The 17,417-nt window shown below is 39.3% G+C and overlaps 1 protein-coding gene across 1 annotated transcript in view; it reads right to left on the bottom strand.

The window, feature by feature from the left end:
* Positions 1-17,417, bottom strand: part of brinp2 (bone morphogenetic protein/retinoic acid inducible neural-specific 2) — a 176,963-nt gene that overhangs the window by 28,272 nt on the left and 131,274 nt on the right. The window contains exon 6 of the mRNA XM_058642262.1: positions 13,417-13,653. Within this exon, the coding sequence (XP_058498245.1) occupies positions 13,417-13,653 (237 nt within the window). The remainder of the gene's footprint in view (positions 1-13,416; positions 13,654-17,417) is intronic.

The raw sequence follows: 17,417 nt of genomic DNA, 5'->3' as shown, positions 1-17,417 counted from the left end.
TCCTCCTTACTCCTCTTATCTGTATCTGCAGGGAAACATGGGGCAGTCTTTCCTCAACACTGAAGTTTGGGATCAAGAGTAAGAACCGGAGCAGACGTGAACGGCCATTAGCAGCAAATGTAGACCACACCCTGAAAGCGTCACGTAAATATTACTGAAAGTGTACACCATGTGTTGTCATGGTAACCCCCTCACAGATCAAAGGGAAGGTGAGAGAGGAGTCTGTCTGGGCATACGCCTGCTGTGCAGCTCGTTGAAACTCCAAGCTGTGAAAATAAGTTGTTTTTTAACTATAAATCACTAAACCAGGAAACCAGAACGCAGGTCCTGATGTTTGGTGAGTTTTTTTTATGCAAGGCAAGGACTTCTTTGCGCTCAGAGAGTAACACAAAGAAAACAGAAGGATGAGAAATGTGAAAAGAAGAAAAATACAAGGCTATTAAATAATGACCTCATCTGCTCATCTTCTTGTCTTTCTTGTGTCTTCTTTACCACTTCCTGTCCTCACTTTCTATACTTATATAATAATAATGCCATTCACCTGTCTCCAAAACTTGTTCTCTCCAGTTTCTCATCTCACGTCCTCCCTCCTCGTCTACTTCCTCTTCAATCTTCCTCTCCACCTTGATTTACTTCCCTCGCCTTGTCTTTTTCTCTCCTCTACATGTGTTGAAGGATTAATAGCTAAAAGGTTCTGCCTTGTAGAGCCACAGCGTCACCTCTTCTCACCCAGAGCAACATTCAGAGATAAACTGCTGCCGCCTGCCTTTTTGACAGCTCGGGGGTGTTGCCCTTGGGCTGTTGATAGGCCTGGAAGCCGTTTAAGTACGCGCAAGGAAGGCAAATAGCACACTGAGTGTCACTGATGAGCTTTTGTCTTTTTCGGAACGTCTTCCTGCCCCTGTCCCCTCTCCGTCCGCCTCGGGCGCTTTTGTTTCTGACTAAAACAATCAAACAGCACCTGCCTCTGTCTGTCGACTTGTCACGACGGAGACTCTGTCTTCCTACGTCTTTCTGCATAATTTCTGTCTCCGCTCTCTGGCGCCAGGACCTCCTCCGGAGACATCTGTGCCGGTTTGCTGATGCCAGCGGTCAAGTCTTTTGGGAGATCATGTTTTTTTTTTCAAACACGGCACACAGACGGAGAAAAGTGCCTCAATTATTCTCCCACTCTATGCATTTTGTTGCAACGCTGCAATAAGCGCTAATAAGAAGTGAGAAAGCAGTTGTGACAAGGTGGACTCTGAAGCAGGAGAGTGGATACGAGATGCAGAGAAAGGACATTAAACATTACATAAAACACTAATGGAGGATGATGAATTGAATGGTTCTCCGAGCAATGACAAACAAGTTAAAAGTTTAGCATACCTGCAACCTCTTGGACCATGTAATGTCAGTGCTGTATATATTTATCTCCACATTTGTAGCGCGTGATAACCTCTGACCTCACCCCAAAGAAGCTTTGATTTGTCTGGTACCATGTTTTGTGTCACCTGACACCAGCTCTCAATCACTCTGTGTCGGATTTATCATCTATTTTCCTCGGAATGGAACCATAACTCATGAAATTGACATCATGTTGACACGAAGAAGACTTGAAACTGGTGACTGAGACATTATTTCATCAAGGAAAATGTTTCACGACATTATTAATCACACGAGAAGTAGAAGCTCTTTCTTTAAAAAAAACAAAACAGTGAAGTTGCCCCCTAGTGGCTATTTCAGATTTGGCATCAGGTGGAAACCCAGAAGATTACACAATTATGTTATTATTTTATTTATAAACTGTAAATGGTTTTAGTCAACAATTATGAGGAACTATGCTGTAATAGTATTGTTTTGTCGGTCTTCATTTAGGGATTACAATCAACACAATCTATAAAAATGAGTCTATACATTGGGAAAGAATCATTAAATTAAGGAGACTTCCAAGGAAATTTGGAAGTGTTGGCAGGTAAGGTTTGGATGCATTCTAATTTGAAACAAAACATAGATAGATAGATTTAAAATCTTAAAAAAAATGGAACTGCTCAGATGGAGATAGTTTTATTAAAAGCAGTTTTATCCTTCATTCGTGACACAGTTGGAGTTTTATGTCTCTGAAATAGCACAGCAACAGCAACAACTGTGCCAGGCTGACGTCGTATTGGTAGATAAGGCAAATGTGTATGATCCTTGACGATCTCCATGCTCAGACCCCGTAAAAGCCTTAACTCCCCTGCTAATTCCTACTGTAACACTACAGCGGTGACCAAGCAGCTGCTTTCTGTGTGAAGATTTTCAAAGAGAAACGAGCGAGGTCAAAGCAGGCGAGCCTAAAGATGGAAAGAAGACCAGAAGGAAACAAGCAGCAACCGTCAAAGCTGATTGACTGTGTGCGATCACACTCTGAAAAGACGATCCAATCAAATATCGACATGAGCACATGAACACAAACCCACAGCACCATTCCATTAAAAGAAGTCATGGGGCGTATACAATATGTGCCGCACAAGTTAAACAACAGACCGCGGTCACGTTCTCCTCAAATATCTTTCAACTTTTTTTTATTATTGGAGGCCTAATTAGCTGTGGCAGATAAATTGCAGAGCATCTGGCTTTTAGTCACTTAAAGAGACGGCGAAGCAGATGCACATGTACATGTTTACAAGGCTCCGGTTTAAACGGGAAATTGGGAAATTGGAAGAGGTTCATTCTCGGGGGGGGGGGGGTCGTAGCACTAGGAGAGAAATAAGGGGAATTTCTTTCACTACCAATTAATTTTCTAAATGTATGTTTGTCTTTTGGGCTTAGAATATGGTGATATTAAGACACAGAAAGCACCAGGTTATATATAGTAAAAGATCATGGATTTTACTTTAAACACACATAGTATGTGTGTGTGTGGATGGGCTGCTAAAAGAAAACACAACATCTAGTTCGATGATGTCTGGAAGCAACGTGGGATCATGGGATTTTTTTTTTTGGTTCCCCCATGTAGAGATGGGTCAAGTTAAGTACATCATTATGGATTAAAAATAGTGTCACTAATGTTCCGGTACATGTAAGTACACCAGTTAGTATGTTCTTCAACTGTATCTCTAACTCTATAAATACCCACGGAGAACATCTTGAGCAGGTTATTTTCCAACCAGAAGGTGAGGGGGGTTCAATCCCCGTCTCATTTAATATACATTCATCTACGTGTGTGTATGTGTGTGTGTGTGTGTGTGTGTGTTTCCTGGCAGCTGTGCTGGCAGCAGGTAAAAGGGTGTGAATGACAGCAGACGAGACGCTTAACTGTGAAGAGCTTTAAGTGCTCGTCAAGACTGAGAAAAGAGTTATAAAAACAGATGATTTGTTAACTCTTATGAGGTTTTCCCCTCTTCATAAAAAACACATCCTCTGTAATAATCTGCAACAAATCCCGGTCTGGGCAGGCAGACATCTTGTCTTCTTCCATTACAATTGTACCTCATACACAACGGTAACATAAATCGAGAATGTCGCTTATTTGGCCCGGGAAGATCATGTTGATTGATGGGACTTGGAACGAGTTTAAACCCACTTCCAAGTGGCGTTTTGATCTTATTAGACTCTGGGTTTTAGATGAAGATAAGAAGTATCTATTTAAGCAGCTGTAATTTGTGTTTTTATCACAATGATGCATGAAACGATGGATTTAAAATGCAGGAAGGGTCAGTCGCAGCAACAGCAAGCAGATAATCATCCCAACCGTGCCTGCCGCTCTTTTACTGTTCACTCTAACTTCTCTCACAGTCTTATTTTCAGACGCAGCAGGCAGAAGTTTGCAGGGAAGGGAAACTAACTATCTAACTATCTAACTGACTGACTGTAGACTTCGTGCACAGCCCCAACAGCAGAGCGGACAATTATTTGGACAGAGTGTTAGGACGTGTGTGGTCCTACAGTAAGTCAGGCGGCTCGGCTCTCCGGTCAACTGAAACAACACTGTTTTGAAAAGGAGCCACCCTGGTGTTCACCGAGCAGACCGAGTCAACAATGGACTCTGGGCAGCAAACACGGCCGTAAATCGACAAACACAGTCAGCTAAAACTTTCCCCGCCGCTCCTGTGATAGTGATGTGCATGTATCTGCTCTTACCGCACCCCTCCTCCTCCTCCTCCTCCCCCCTTCTCTCCTAAATATTGATCAGATGTGGTCGATGAAACACATTTTATAGCCGTGAGTTTAAGCTGGGAGAATTGATATAACTCGTGAGTTATGAGGGAATCATTGATTGTGGTGTGGGTTTAGAAGAGAAACAGTAAAAACAGTCAGAAAACAGACAGCAGGGTTATGATCGTTTGCAAGTCCATGCGTCAGACGAGCCAGCGTGTCGATACCATAAACCTCAGGTATATAAACGTTGTCTTGTCTGGAACGCGGAATCATTGCGGAAGCAGCTGAGGTCTGTAATCTCTCAATTGGCCACCAGGGGGCGCCTATTTGAGAGAGAAAAAAAAAACAACTAAAACAAAAAAGGCAAATCCAAGCCACTATTTCTCAATTACTGAATTGATCGTCAACTATTTTGAAAGTCAGTGAATCATTTTCAGGGTTTTCTGATGTTCCAGATTCTTTAATGTGAATATGTTCTGGTTTCTTTGCTCCATGTAACAAAGAAATCCTAAAAAAAATCTATATTTTTCAACATTTTCTGAGACCAAACGATGACTTGATTTATCGAGGAAATAATGGACAGATTAATGGATAGCTGCAGATACAAAAACTCTTTTGTGCACTGGACAATCCAAGGAACATTTTAAACCAAGATGAAATACATGGTGACGTCTCTTTGTCTGCTGTGATTATAATTCGTGGTTAACTGTGTTCGGCGTGCACTTCCACCGTCCTCAGTTTTCACCGCAAAACAGCTCAACATGGATCTGAATGCAGACGATGGTCAATGCATTTTCAAGGATGGCTGCTGATGTACCTGCTGGCAACTAAAACCTGCTCAAACACGACTGGTCAAACTATAAATAGAAGCAATAAAACTCACAAAAGCTGTCCCCACAGGTGACTGACACCTGTGGAGAAAACCTATCTAACCCTCTCAACGCCTGACACACACACAGGGCAGACGTACACAACAGCGTATTATTGAAAAAAAAACAAAAAACTCACATAGTGACTGCAAGTTTGAGCAAAAACAGTGTTCGACAACAAAACCACCCTCTGACACACTGTATGTTCAACAAAAAGGCTTTCAGTCAGTAATGGCTTGGATTCTTTAGTGGACTCTGTTGTGATTTTGCACCTCTGCTAGTATTGGACTCTCCATCTTCCATAACTCAGTTACAGAGTAACACTGTCAAGGTGACCTTCATCAAAAGCTTCATCACATTTATTAGATAAGTGTTCGATAAACTTGGTCTGTGCGAACTTGTCCGACAGTATATTCAAACTGAGGACGCTTACAATGAGCCTCTGTCCTTATTATTATTATTATTATTATTGGTGAAGAAGCTGATAACACGTCACAAACATCTAAACTACTTAGGAGCCAAGTCTCAGATTTGTCAGCTTTCAAAATCTATGGATAATCATGATTTAAAACAGATTTTTTTGCTCTTGAGTAACCTGGAAATGGTGGTTTTAGACTTTAGATAGTGGTTTCGACAGAAACTGCATTACACTGACAGCACATTGAAGAGGGCCTGTGATTTAAATGGTAACATGGGGAATTTGTAATCCCCGTCAATAATCCCATTTTTGAGTCGAGCCGCTACCTTTGCTTGTTTTCTGAAGACAAACACTTACTTAATCACTAAATTAATAAAAACATTAAATAAATCATGCATAATTTGTGTAATTGTCACATAATTTGATGATTTTGATCGTTGGTGCATGATGGGATAGTTTTAACAACACTAAATGAACAACATGAGTATTACCACCCCGCTGAGCCAATATCTACTTATTTTGTCCTGCTATTCCTCTTAAAAACAGATGTTTTCGTTTCTTTAATGTTATAAAAAAGGAACACTGCCTATACATGCCTTTAACATGCTTTTTCAAATGTAAAATGAGGAAAAATAATAATACAAGCAATGCTGTCTTTGCTATCATTTGTGTTTCAATGTCTCGTAATGTCAAATATGTGTATGCGACTCTGCAACAGCAGCTAATGGATTATCCATGAAATCACACAGGGTTTTTCTGTTTGAACGCATTTCTAAATAACGCCACGGCATAAAAGCTTTCACTCCGTTTCTATTTACATTACACTTTTCATTAGAGTCCGCCGGAACGATCGGGGCCAGACGTAATAAAACAATTATGTTTGGGGTTTTTTTTGCTTTAAAGTAGACACGGCGGCACAAACTAAAGCGTCCCAGACAAAAAAAATAGATCTATACTTTGTAAGAAAATAAATAAATATTGACAGAGAGGAATGAGGAGAAAGCAGAGTGGACCGTCTCTGCCAAATACACTCCTGTGGAATAAATGTGACGGTAAAGGAAGCGTTGCCAAGTCTTGATTTGAGCTGATATCCGTCTCTGTGCCTCGTCGTCTTTTACTCTCTTGTCCAGGACATCTACAGCTGCAATGACAGCATGCTTTACGACGACAGTAAAGGTGGGAGCGGACAGCGCTAAGTGGAATCCATGCCAGGACTATTTGTAGGTTGGACCGAAAACAGATCAAACTGATTCCTGAGACTTTTTAATCAACATAATGGAGGAGGAGAGCGGAGATAATTAGAAGACATAGTGCTTGTTTGGAAACTGGAGTACGCGAGGGGGACGATTACAGAAGATAAGGAGTTGTAATGATGTGGTGGGAGAGAGGGAAAAAGATGTAAACACTGGTGATGTAAGGATTCATCCAGGGACAAAGGACAGTGCTAGATTAAGTTAGTTACGGCTTTGCTTATTAGCAAAGAAAGACTGTGAATGACATATAAGGCTGGACAATTCATCACGATCCATCTCTATTTTTGAACATATCAAATTGATCATGCTTGCATTGGTGTCATGTGCTTTTTACACTTCCTTCTGCACATTTCTACACATTGAACTGAACCTTGACTTGTGTTTTTTTGACGCGTTAATTAAATGACTCCGGCAGACATCCCAATTAGATAATGCCACAAATCTTTCAGCCTTAATTACACAGCACTCGAGCACAAGTGTCGCTTTAAGGTCCAGTGTGCCGGAATTAGTGACTATAGTCTAGTATAGATCATAACAAACACGTCTCATTATGCCAGAAAGGAAACAAAAATGGCTGCGCAAGTACATCATTAAGACTTAGTTTATGGCAAAAAAAAACAACAATATTTTTACTGTAAAATGATTCTACACAAAGATACAATGCTTGACACGGCCAGCGGTGATGTGGCGTCCACCTTCGTAGGTTACACTGTGTCCTTCCACAGCGCGTTGTTTACGCATAAACACATAAACGTGATTTGATTTTCACGACGTCCACAAATCATCGTGTTCTCTGCACTGAAAAGAGCCCGCAGTCAAAGTTCACTACAGTTTTGGATGATTTACAACGGCTGGACAGACTTTTGAACATGTATTAAAGAGGAAACTATTAAGCTAATTGACAGGATAAATCCATGTGTGCACGAGTTGGAGGAGTGGAAGCCAAATAACGAGGGGTTGAAGGCTCCGTGTCTCTGGATTAATGCAGAAAAGTGGTCGGTGTTGGAAAACCTTACACGTGTGTACTAGAAAAATGGGAAACAGATATATTCTTATCTACTTCTAGATAAGATCTATTATCTATTTATAGGTCACATATTCAGGCTTTAAAAAAATGATTTTTTTTGTTTCCTAATATGTTTTTTTTTAAATGAGCCAAGTGAACTTTGAAACTTTGATATATTTCACAAATTCAATCCAATTTAAACCAAATTTAGTACTAATTGCTCATACGTGTGTGTTTATATAGTTGGTGAGTAATAAAAAAGGATGTAAGACACATTCTTATCGCCTCTGTAAATACGTTTTCACATACAGTAGTAATGGAAAAAAGCAGATTTGAATACTGACTTTCACATATTAAGTTCATATGTCCAAGCCATCCTTAAAAACGAAGAAGAAGATATGGCTGTTTACCCCAATTATTTTTATCATTATTTAGAGAGAACCTGGTTTCTGGTTTCTGGAATTTGTTGTCTGTCCATCAACGCCACAGACACTGTTGTGTTCGTATCATTATAAAGTCAATGTCAGGTATTTTATGGAGCTTTAAGTTGAATTATACACTCCTTTTTTCAGAGGATTTAAAGATGAGTGATGACCAGAAGAATTGTCTTGTCTTGTTTTTCAATCTATTTGCTTCACAGCCTGTTTTTTTATTATTATTATTATTTCTCTTTTTTTTTGTCTCCGCACACGGATGACAGAAATCCGTTGAGCAAGCTGAGCACATCCAATTATCACAGTGTGACTGGAAGTAGACATAATGGCTCCTCACAATGGTGGAATTGTTTAAATGGATGCCTGGATGTGTTGGGGTCAGGTCACGTTTTTGATATAATGAAAAACAAAACAAAACAAGCGAGTGTTCCGTTGTTCATCTTTTAATGAATAGGACGACAAAAAAGACTGAAGATAGAATAAGACGAGGTTTAACAGCTGCACGGGGATCGATGTGAGTCTCGAAGAGAACAGCGCTGCACGGAGAGAAACTCAAAGTCTGAGACACACTTTTGACAATTAAATATAACAATATTTAACAACAACAGCACAGGACAATTTACTACATGGTATATTGAAGAGTATTAGTGCCACACATAAAAATAAAAAATAAAACAGCATGAATTCTGATATTAAAGTCAAAATTCTGAGTTTTTCTTTAATCTCTTTTAATCTGGACTGCTCTCAGTTACCACACGTGTTGTTAAAGACACTACGTCAAGTGATTTCTAATAAATGACCTTCTGATGTGATCAGACAATGCTTCCCAGTTCATAGATAAACAAATGTCTCCCCTGACCAACGCTAGCAGATGAAAGTGCTTCTTTAAAAAAAAGGGGAAAAAAAAGTCAGCTGCTCCGTCTTCCTCACAGCGGGCAGCTGACACTGCCTCGCAGCCACCCCTCGGAGCAGGGAATTGAATCTCAATTACAGAGCAACTCTGTCTAACGCTTCATATAAGAGTGACCTCATTAGTTACTCACATCCACTGCAGCCTGCACGGAGCCTCAGACCTCACATCCCATGATTCCATCTTGTTTTTATGCAAACAATTCATTATTCAGGTGCAGAGAAACATCAGGTATCAGACCCTGCAGTGGATAATTATCTATGTGGTGTGTACGTTTGTGGGTATTACTATTTTGTGTTTTCAGAACCAGAAGATGTTACAGAGGATCCATTTATTTATGTGAATATTTAGTCCATATAAAACACTTGAATCCTTACCATTACCAACACAGAACATTTTTATTTAGTGTTCTGCTACTGATTTAACATTAGTGACAATGCTTTCATTCTTGTTTAGCATTAAAAAATAAAAACTCTAGACACTGGAGACAAACACTGGAGTGTGTAAATCCAGTGTAAGGACTGGTGAACGACTTGTGACAAGTAGTACAACTGTGTGTATACTTGTGTATACATCTTTGAAAATAGTCACCAACAAATAAACATCTAGTATCTTGTCTATTGAACGTTTCTGAATGATTTCCTTTTTCTCAGAATTCAGACTTTTTCTTTAATTCTGACAGATTTCTGAGTTAATCTCAAAATTCTGACTTTAATCTCAGAATTTTGACTTTTTTCTCAGAATACTGACGTTTTCTTTAATCTCAGAATTCTGACTTTTTCTTTAATTCTGACCTTAATCTCAGAATTCTGACTTAATCTCAGGATTCTGATTTAATCTCAGAATTCCGATTTTTCATTAGTCTCAAAATTCCGATTTTTCATTAATCTCAAAATTCTGATTTTTCATTAATCTCAAAATTCTGACTTTTTAATGTCAGAATTATGACTTTAATCTTAGAATTCTGACTTTTTCTTTAATCTCCAAATGTTTACTTTTTTCCTCAGAATTCTGACTCACTCAGAATTCTGAGTTCATCCTTTTATCTCAGAATTCATAATTTTCCTCTAATCTCTGAATTCTGACTTTTTCTCTAATCTCAGAATTCTGACTTTTTCTCTAATCTCAGAATTCTGACTTTCTGACAAACACTAGGGTCTCGATAGGAAGGGTGAACGTCTTGTGACAAGTGGTACAACTGTATATACTTATTCACCTTTAAAAATAGTCACCAACAAATAAACATCTTGTATCTTTTATATTGAACATTTTTGAGTGATTTCCTGTTTTAGTACAAGTTGCTCGTCTACATCTACATTTATGTTGATATCTGAGACAAAAAAGGTTATTATTATATACACTTACATACACTTTATACACTTACATACACTTATATAAACCTTGTGAAGGTAAGGTAACACCTTAAGGGCTTTCATAAAGCTCTTTAAGGGTGAGTCATTAACAAAGAAATGTGACACTGAACAGAACCAAAGCAGGTGAAAAACGAATATAACGCTCAGCCTCGCAGCGATAAGTGTTTTCCAATTCCACAAAACCAACGGTGTAATGTTCCAACCGCAACATATTCATTCTCCTCCTTTTCTCCCAAACACACACAGAATGATTTAGTGTCTTCCTCGTCCTCCTTCTGTCTCTCTGACAAATTCACACACAAACACAAGCACAATCCCCCCCCCCCGTTATTTTCATATCACTCCCATACATTTATCAGCTAATCCCGGGAAAAAAAAAAAGAGAGTCAGCCCAGAATCTGAGACAATGCCCAGTATCCAAAAACCCCTCTGTGTGCGTGTGTGTGTGTGTGTGTGTGTGTGTGAGTGTGTGAGAGAGAGAGAATGAATTCTAATATACAGAAAAGAGCACTGAAAGTCAAACACAGTTGTCCATGTAGATTACCCTCCTGTTATCTCCCTGTATGGCTCCTGTGTTGTGAGGTGAGAGCATGTTTTTGAACGTGTGAATGCAAAGTGTATGTGTGGACATTAAAATGAGGTAAAACTTTAATAATACACATGGATTAAGGCCTTTTTAAAGGCTGTCCATCTTTGTGTGTGTACTTGTATTTATATCTGTGTGAGGTGAGGACATTTTGTCCGGGCCCCACAACTTTAAAGGTTTGTTTTTTTCCCAGGTTAAGACCTGGTTTTAGAATTAGGGTTAGAACTGGGTTTTGGTAAGATTTCACATTCATAATGTGAAAAACTATGATCTGTAAGTTGTTATATACATGGTAGAGAGATGCTTCAATGTGTAAGTGGTAAATTTAGGCATAATATTTCTGAAATTGCACTTATTTGTCCTCAAGTAATGTCATGTTTTTGTAATAAGATGCTTCATTAAATGTAAAACGAAGGGAAACAAAATGGAGATCTTGTTGTTTATAGGTTATTATGCTATTATTTTTATTGGTCTGGCCCACTGCAGATCAAATTTGCCTTTTATGTGACCTCTGAACTCAAATGAGTTTAGGGTTAAAGGTATTAAGGATAATTTTAGCTCATTAGTCAGTCTCTGAAACGTCAACATTTGTTATGAACAGCAATAATTTAAGAACATTTTTAAATGATTATGATTTACACATTGATATTGATGAAATATTTAGCAAAATTAAATAAAAACAACCCTGTAAAGTAAAGTAAAGTGTTTTGTTCAGATTAGTTTGTGTCAACGCACAGAAATACTATATGGGCCTTCTTAAAGCTGCAGTACGTAACCTGTTCTTTGCTGCTGTTGATTGTTCATTATTCTGCCTCTGTTGGTTCTTTATGGACGGAAATGATGTAACATCGTACACCATGTTCTTTCATCTGAAAATGACTAATCAGACCTGACGAGGGTGCGTTTGTGTGCATTTACCAGGGGAGCAGGGGAGGGCGGGGACAAGAAGCACCTATCCTGCCTGGATTTTGTTTTGAGTGATACTTGATACACACGTGGAAACGAGTATTTTGTGGCTGATTTGACAATTACCTGAAAGTAACAGACGACTGTTGTATCATAAAGGTACCGACGACAGCTTTAATGTCAGAAAACAAAAACACACACATTTGTACATAACGTCCTATGTTTATGTGGAAAACGAGCAGCAACTCAAAAGTGCGATCCAAGCAGACTATCGCACATCCTCGCTGACTGCGCTGTGTTTGTCAATATCACAAGTGATTATCAACACAGTTAGAACAACACTTCATGTGCACACTGCATAAATAGAGTGCTATTGAGAATAAACAGCCCGTCCTGGACTCATCAATCATCACCACCCCACCAGCTACACAGTGTACGTAACCAGCTTATGCAACAGTCTCCCAGCCGAGCTGCCAAAGCCTCATATTATTAACTGTTTCCTCACATGATAAGCGAGCACGTATGAGACATAACAACAATGACAGTCATAACCCCTGTGATTTGGCGACATCACATGCAGTCTGATACCACGAGCTCTGCCATTTTAATAAAGAATTTCATACTGCACACGCACACACGAGTCTGTGAGCAGCCGCTCGCAGGGAAAGGAAATGGAAACTGCGCTGGGAAGTTGGAGGTGTGCAGTGTGCAGCCTGTCGCCCGCAGCTCGTCATCTGAGAGGCTCACTGTGGACCTTAATGACTGCTGTCTCTTCTTGTCGGTGATTTTTTTTTTTGCCTTTTGAAGCTCAGTAAAAATCTCTCTACATTTCCCCACATGATGTCAATGTGATAAAAATCCCATTGCCAGGTAATTAGTACGACTGTGATGTCGTAGCAGTAGGAAATGTTCATTTTTGGATCTGCAATAACTGAGAGTTGCTACGTGGAAACAGAGAAATTACACCATGCATGTTTTTTATGGATCCTCGTAAAGCTTTGTTTTTCAGTGCAGTGCTCATCCCCCTACTCCAAAATAAATCAGTTATTTCATTTTACACGAGAGAATAGTGGAGTTTTTTTTATCCACTGCTGCCTCCATCAGTTCAGTTCATGTGTTATTTTATGACGTTTCCTTTTGTTAGGATTTATAATATTGACACAAACTTACCAAAAAAAAGGAAAGTATTAAACAAAAACACAGATTTTCTCTATGGACTTTGGTTGTTGTTTGTTTCGACAATGAGATAAGATGTTGTAGACTTAAGCAGGCAAAGATTTTATTAGGTGAGCATTTTAAGTGGCTGAAATGTGTTTTTATTGTCTCATTTTAAATGTTTTCTGTGAGTTATTGAAAGAAAGTCATTCTTTCGATGCCCCGTTCAACCACACTTCTGAAGAGACTAAACGACAATCTTTCATTACAGAAGCTTCACTCTCACTGCAGACATGAAGTTCATGTCTGAAACCTAAAACCTCAGACAAAGCCACTGGTAAAACAACACCTCATAAAGGTTCACAAAGGTTCTGTGCAGCCTACCTGACTCCATGAAGTCCTGGTTGAAGCCGTTCCAGGCCTCTTTGCTCTTCTTCAGGTTCCCCTCCATGACCTTGATGTCGGCGAAGGGACAGTTGCACTCTGGGAAGCGTGGCGAGCACCGGCACCAGCAGTCGTTGTTGCGGCAGAGCAGCTCTCCCTCAGAGTTGCAGGCGACGTAGCTGAGTGCTGCCTCCACAAAACGCCCACGTAGGAACTCTGGGAGAACATCCTGCAAACCTGGAAACAACAACAACAACAACAACAGAGTCTTGTTGAAAGGACGTGTCGATGCAGGTGATTTAAAGAATTAGTGGGAATTAGTGACGTCAAGTTGCAGAGTGCAGCTCAGACCAGGAAGCATCTCTCTACCATCTCCTCCTTCTTCTTTGTTGGTTTATGAATCAAGTTCATGTGGGCGGAGCCGTTCTTCTTCATGTGTATAGGAAGTCATGTTTCAGGAAGTCGTAAATCAGAGTCTTAGGCCGTTTCTCAATACTCAAGTAAGCAAGTATGTACTTGCGTACTTGGGAAGTATATACTTGAGAAGTACGCTGGGAGTATATACTTGCCAAGTACGGGAGTACACAAGTACGCTCAAGTATGGATATTGCGAAACGGCCTTAGTCACCAGAGAAGAAAGAGCTGGAAAACGCTAGTTTCCATTTGTTGGCCTGTTTTTCTTTTTATACTGTTCAAATTTCAAATTTAACACATCTGGTGTTCATGTACAACTACAGTGTTTGTTTTTTTTAAAATAAAACTTGTTATTTTTCTTAATTTTAAATTGTTAATACACTATTTAAACATGCAGACAATTGTAAATAACTGTCAGATATTGAAAGTTATTCTGGAAAAAGAAATAAGCAAAAAGTAGTCCAGACGGACATTTTCAGGGTAAGGTATTAAAGGGTTAAGGGCTTATTTTAAGGCTAAGAAAACTATGTGTTACCAGTCTGTTAAAGAACATATATATATGTAAAAAATGTTATTCCCATCATGCTGTAATTTCCTATTTCCTTAAAGGCAACAATCATGTAAACCTGTAATTTAGTGACGTGAGGCGTTCAGGTTACACCAAAGTGACGGCTTTAATTCAAGCTCCAATATACACAACAGGACACGGTAACTGAGATATTCCGTGCATACTATGATTACTGAATCGTGCACGGCTACACTGACACTAATGACACAGGCCAATGGAAATGACTGGTGCGATGGAAACAGCTTATCAGGCCGTTGTGTCTATTGTGCAAACGTCGTCTGAAGAGACCCGTCACATTTCAAACGACTCCCGGTGCCGCGGTCGCTGATTGGCGGTGAGACGTGTTATTACCAGGGAAAATAGCTTTGTTTCCTCCTTGTATCAATTTCAGTGGCAGCTCCTGCCTCAGATATAATGAAGGTGCATTTACAATAAGGTCTGAAGGCTGCTCGCAGGCATGTTTTAGTAGTTTTGGGAGCCATCGGCGGAAAACTGTCAAGTACAGTCTGCAGTCTCCATAAACAACCTGCCGTCCCACATACGGCACGGTGCTTATCATTCCTCCTTGCTTCTGTATCGGAGGAGCTCAAAGTGCCATGAAAGCATTTTTACGACACAGGTTAAGGTCGGCCGAACAAATACGGACAAGTTTTGTCACTTTATTCAGAAATATAATGATCTGCAAACTCAATCTGGGTAAAAACAGCATTCTTCTTTCACTTTTTCTCTTCTCTTTAAATTGCTTTACTTACAGTAGAATTGAGTCTTCATTAATGTTTATTTCTACATTCGTTATATATTAATACCAACTTAAAGATATACTAGGTAATATGGAAGCCCATTTCTTAGCCTTGAAACTATGAGATAAAAATTCATAATTATGAGATAAAAAGTCATAATTAGGAGATAAAAAGTCACAATTATGAGATAAAAAGTGAAAATTAATAATAATTATGACTTTTTAATCTTGTAATTTCGACTTACTTTGTGGATATTTTTATTATCGAGGCTGTTTTACATCTTTTTTTTTCTGGCAGAAATGGACTTCCATAAGATACTGATAAATAGAAACTATTTACTGCATGTTGCACACACACACACACACACACACACACACACACACACACACACACGTGTGCACAGACATGTTGCCCATTGCCTAAAACACATTCCACTGAAGAAACTTATAGTAATAATTATTATAGAGACAGAAAACACAGAATATTGCATTCCCTTCTCCATGTTTCATTTTATTCCCCCCCCCCCCATTCAATTATTTCACAGGAAATGAAGTGAAAATGTATTTTTCCCTGCTTTAATAAATGTAGTGGTGGCTTTTATTCCAAGTACAAAGAAAAGCACAACGGATAAACAATAAAAAACTACTGTATAGTATTAGCATTTGGAACTTCTCCTCTCTCAGGAGAAGACGCCTGCCTCAGACCCACAGCAGCACAATAACTAAAAATAGAGTAATAAAAAGCCAGCTCGTTCCCACCCTGTAATGCGCTACTCCATCATGTATATTATTACCATATTAGCGCAGCAAAATGGATTCATGCATTTTTTCCTCTCCCAGGCATTTTTTTTTTGGGATGTCAGAGTAAGCAGTAAATAATATGTAAATAATTATATTAACGGCGGCTGAATTCCATTTAGCTGGTCTGGGTTCAAGGTCCTGATTTTTGAGCGACTTGGGATCAGAGCAGTTACAGTGCAGGTTAAATCAGGTGCTTTTCAATAATCTCACACACAGCATGAATACGTGGAAAAAGTGAACGTGAGTTGCCCATTTTTACTTGGTGTACTTTAGGGAATTAATGCATCTTTTATATATTTAATAGTATATATAAAGTGTGACGCCTCACGCTTGTTAACCCTTTTCTTAATAAAACAGTGAAAAGTGCCACGTCTCCTTGTCCCTATCTGCTCCTGGGTCCTGAACTGTCGCGTAACGGCACCGTCGGATTTGTTGTGATATGGCTGCCGAATCATCGGTGGTGGATCTATATACATATGTGTGTTATGCTGACGGATGTCTTGAATAAACCTTTTTCACAGCAGATAAACAGCGGTTTTACTCATAACACTAATTCAGGTTTAAGAGGCGGTGTTGTTGTTCGAGTGTAGGCACTCGTAGAAATAGTTTTTTTTTAAATTCAAACATGTTTCCCTGATTTTCTGGACGTGTTCTGCTGTGAAAACAACAAATCTAATGCTGGCCTAAAATTCAGCACACATCTCTGACTAAAAAATGGATTCTTCATATATTACTTTTGGTTTCTTTTTTAATGTGTTCATGTTCAGAGAACGTTCTGCCTCCTTAATGCAGTGTGTCTATTTAATTTAATTTGATGTAGCAAAGGTTTTTCCTCCATGTATTCCATTTGAAATAGCTTAAACAATGTTTACCCATAAATATGAGCATATTTTTGTTTACTTTGAGGTTAAATATTCAATATTTCATTTGGCGTTATTGATCAAAAACTCTGCGATACTGTGAATGAAATAATCTCAGAGGACGAGAATTCTGCGCCTCCTCTGGGCTCTGTTTACACGTCTGGATGAAAAAAGACAAATCAGAGAGAAATTATGCTCCAATTGGCTGTTGTTCTACAACTCTGTCTACAGATCGCCAACTCCAGTGCAGACAATTAAATCGAAAGAGAATTAAGAGGGTTCAGAGGGACATCGGACATTTCTCCCGGCTATCTTTCTCCACGCGCGTATGTTTTGGTTGTGTTTACCCACAATGCCCTGCGGAGGATTGAAATCCTTTGTTGCCCATTGCAAAAGATGGTGATTTTTTTGGGACACAATCACTGATTAGAGTCTAACCAAATGTAAAAACAACCGTTCACTCTCACACCTACAGTCAATTTAGAGTGTCCAATTTACCTAATCCCCCTTTGGACTGTGCAGCTCCATGCAGAAAGGCCTTTGTTCCAACTGGGACTCGAACCCTGGTCTGTTTTTGGCAACATGTTGCCAAAAATTCAGATTGAGCCTCAAGAACGGA

This window comes from Solea solea, chromosome 1 (assembly GCF_958295425.1).
Source record: "Solea solea chromosome 1, fSolSol10.1, whole genome shotgun sequence".
In the NCBI taxonomy this organism is placed as follows: Eukaryota; Metazoa; Chordata; class Actinopteri; order Pleuronectiformes; family Soleidae; genus Solea; species Solea solea.
This window is presented reverse-complemented; position numbering and strand designations above follow the sequence as displayed.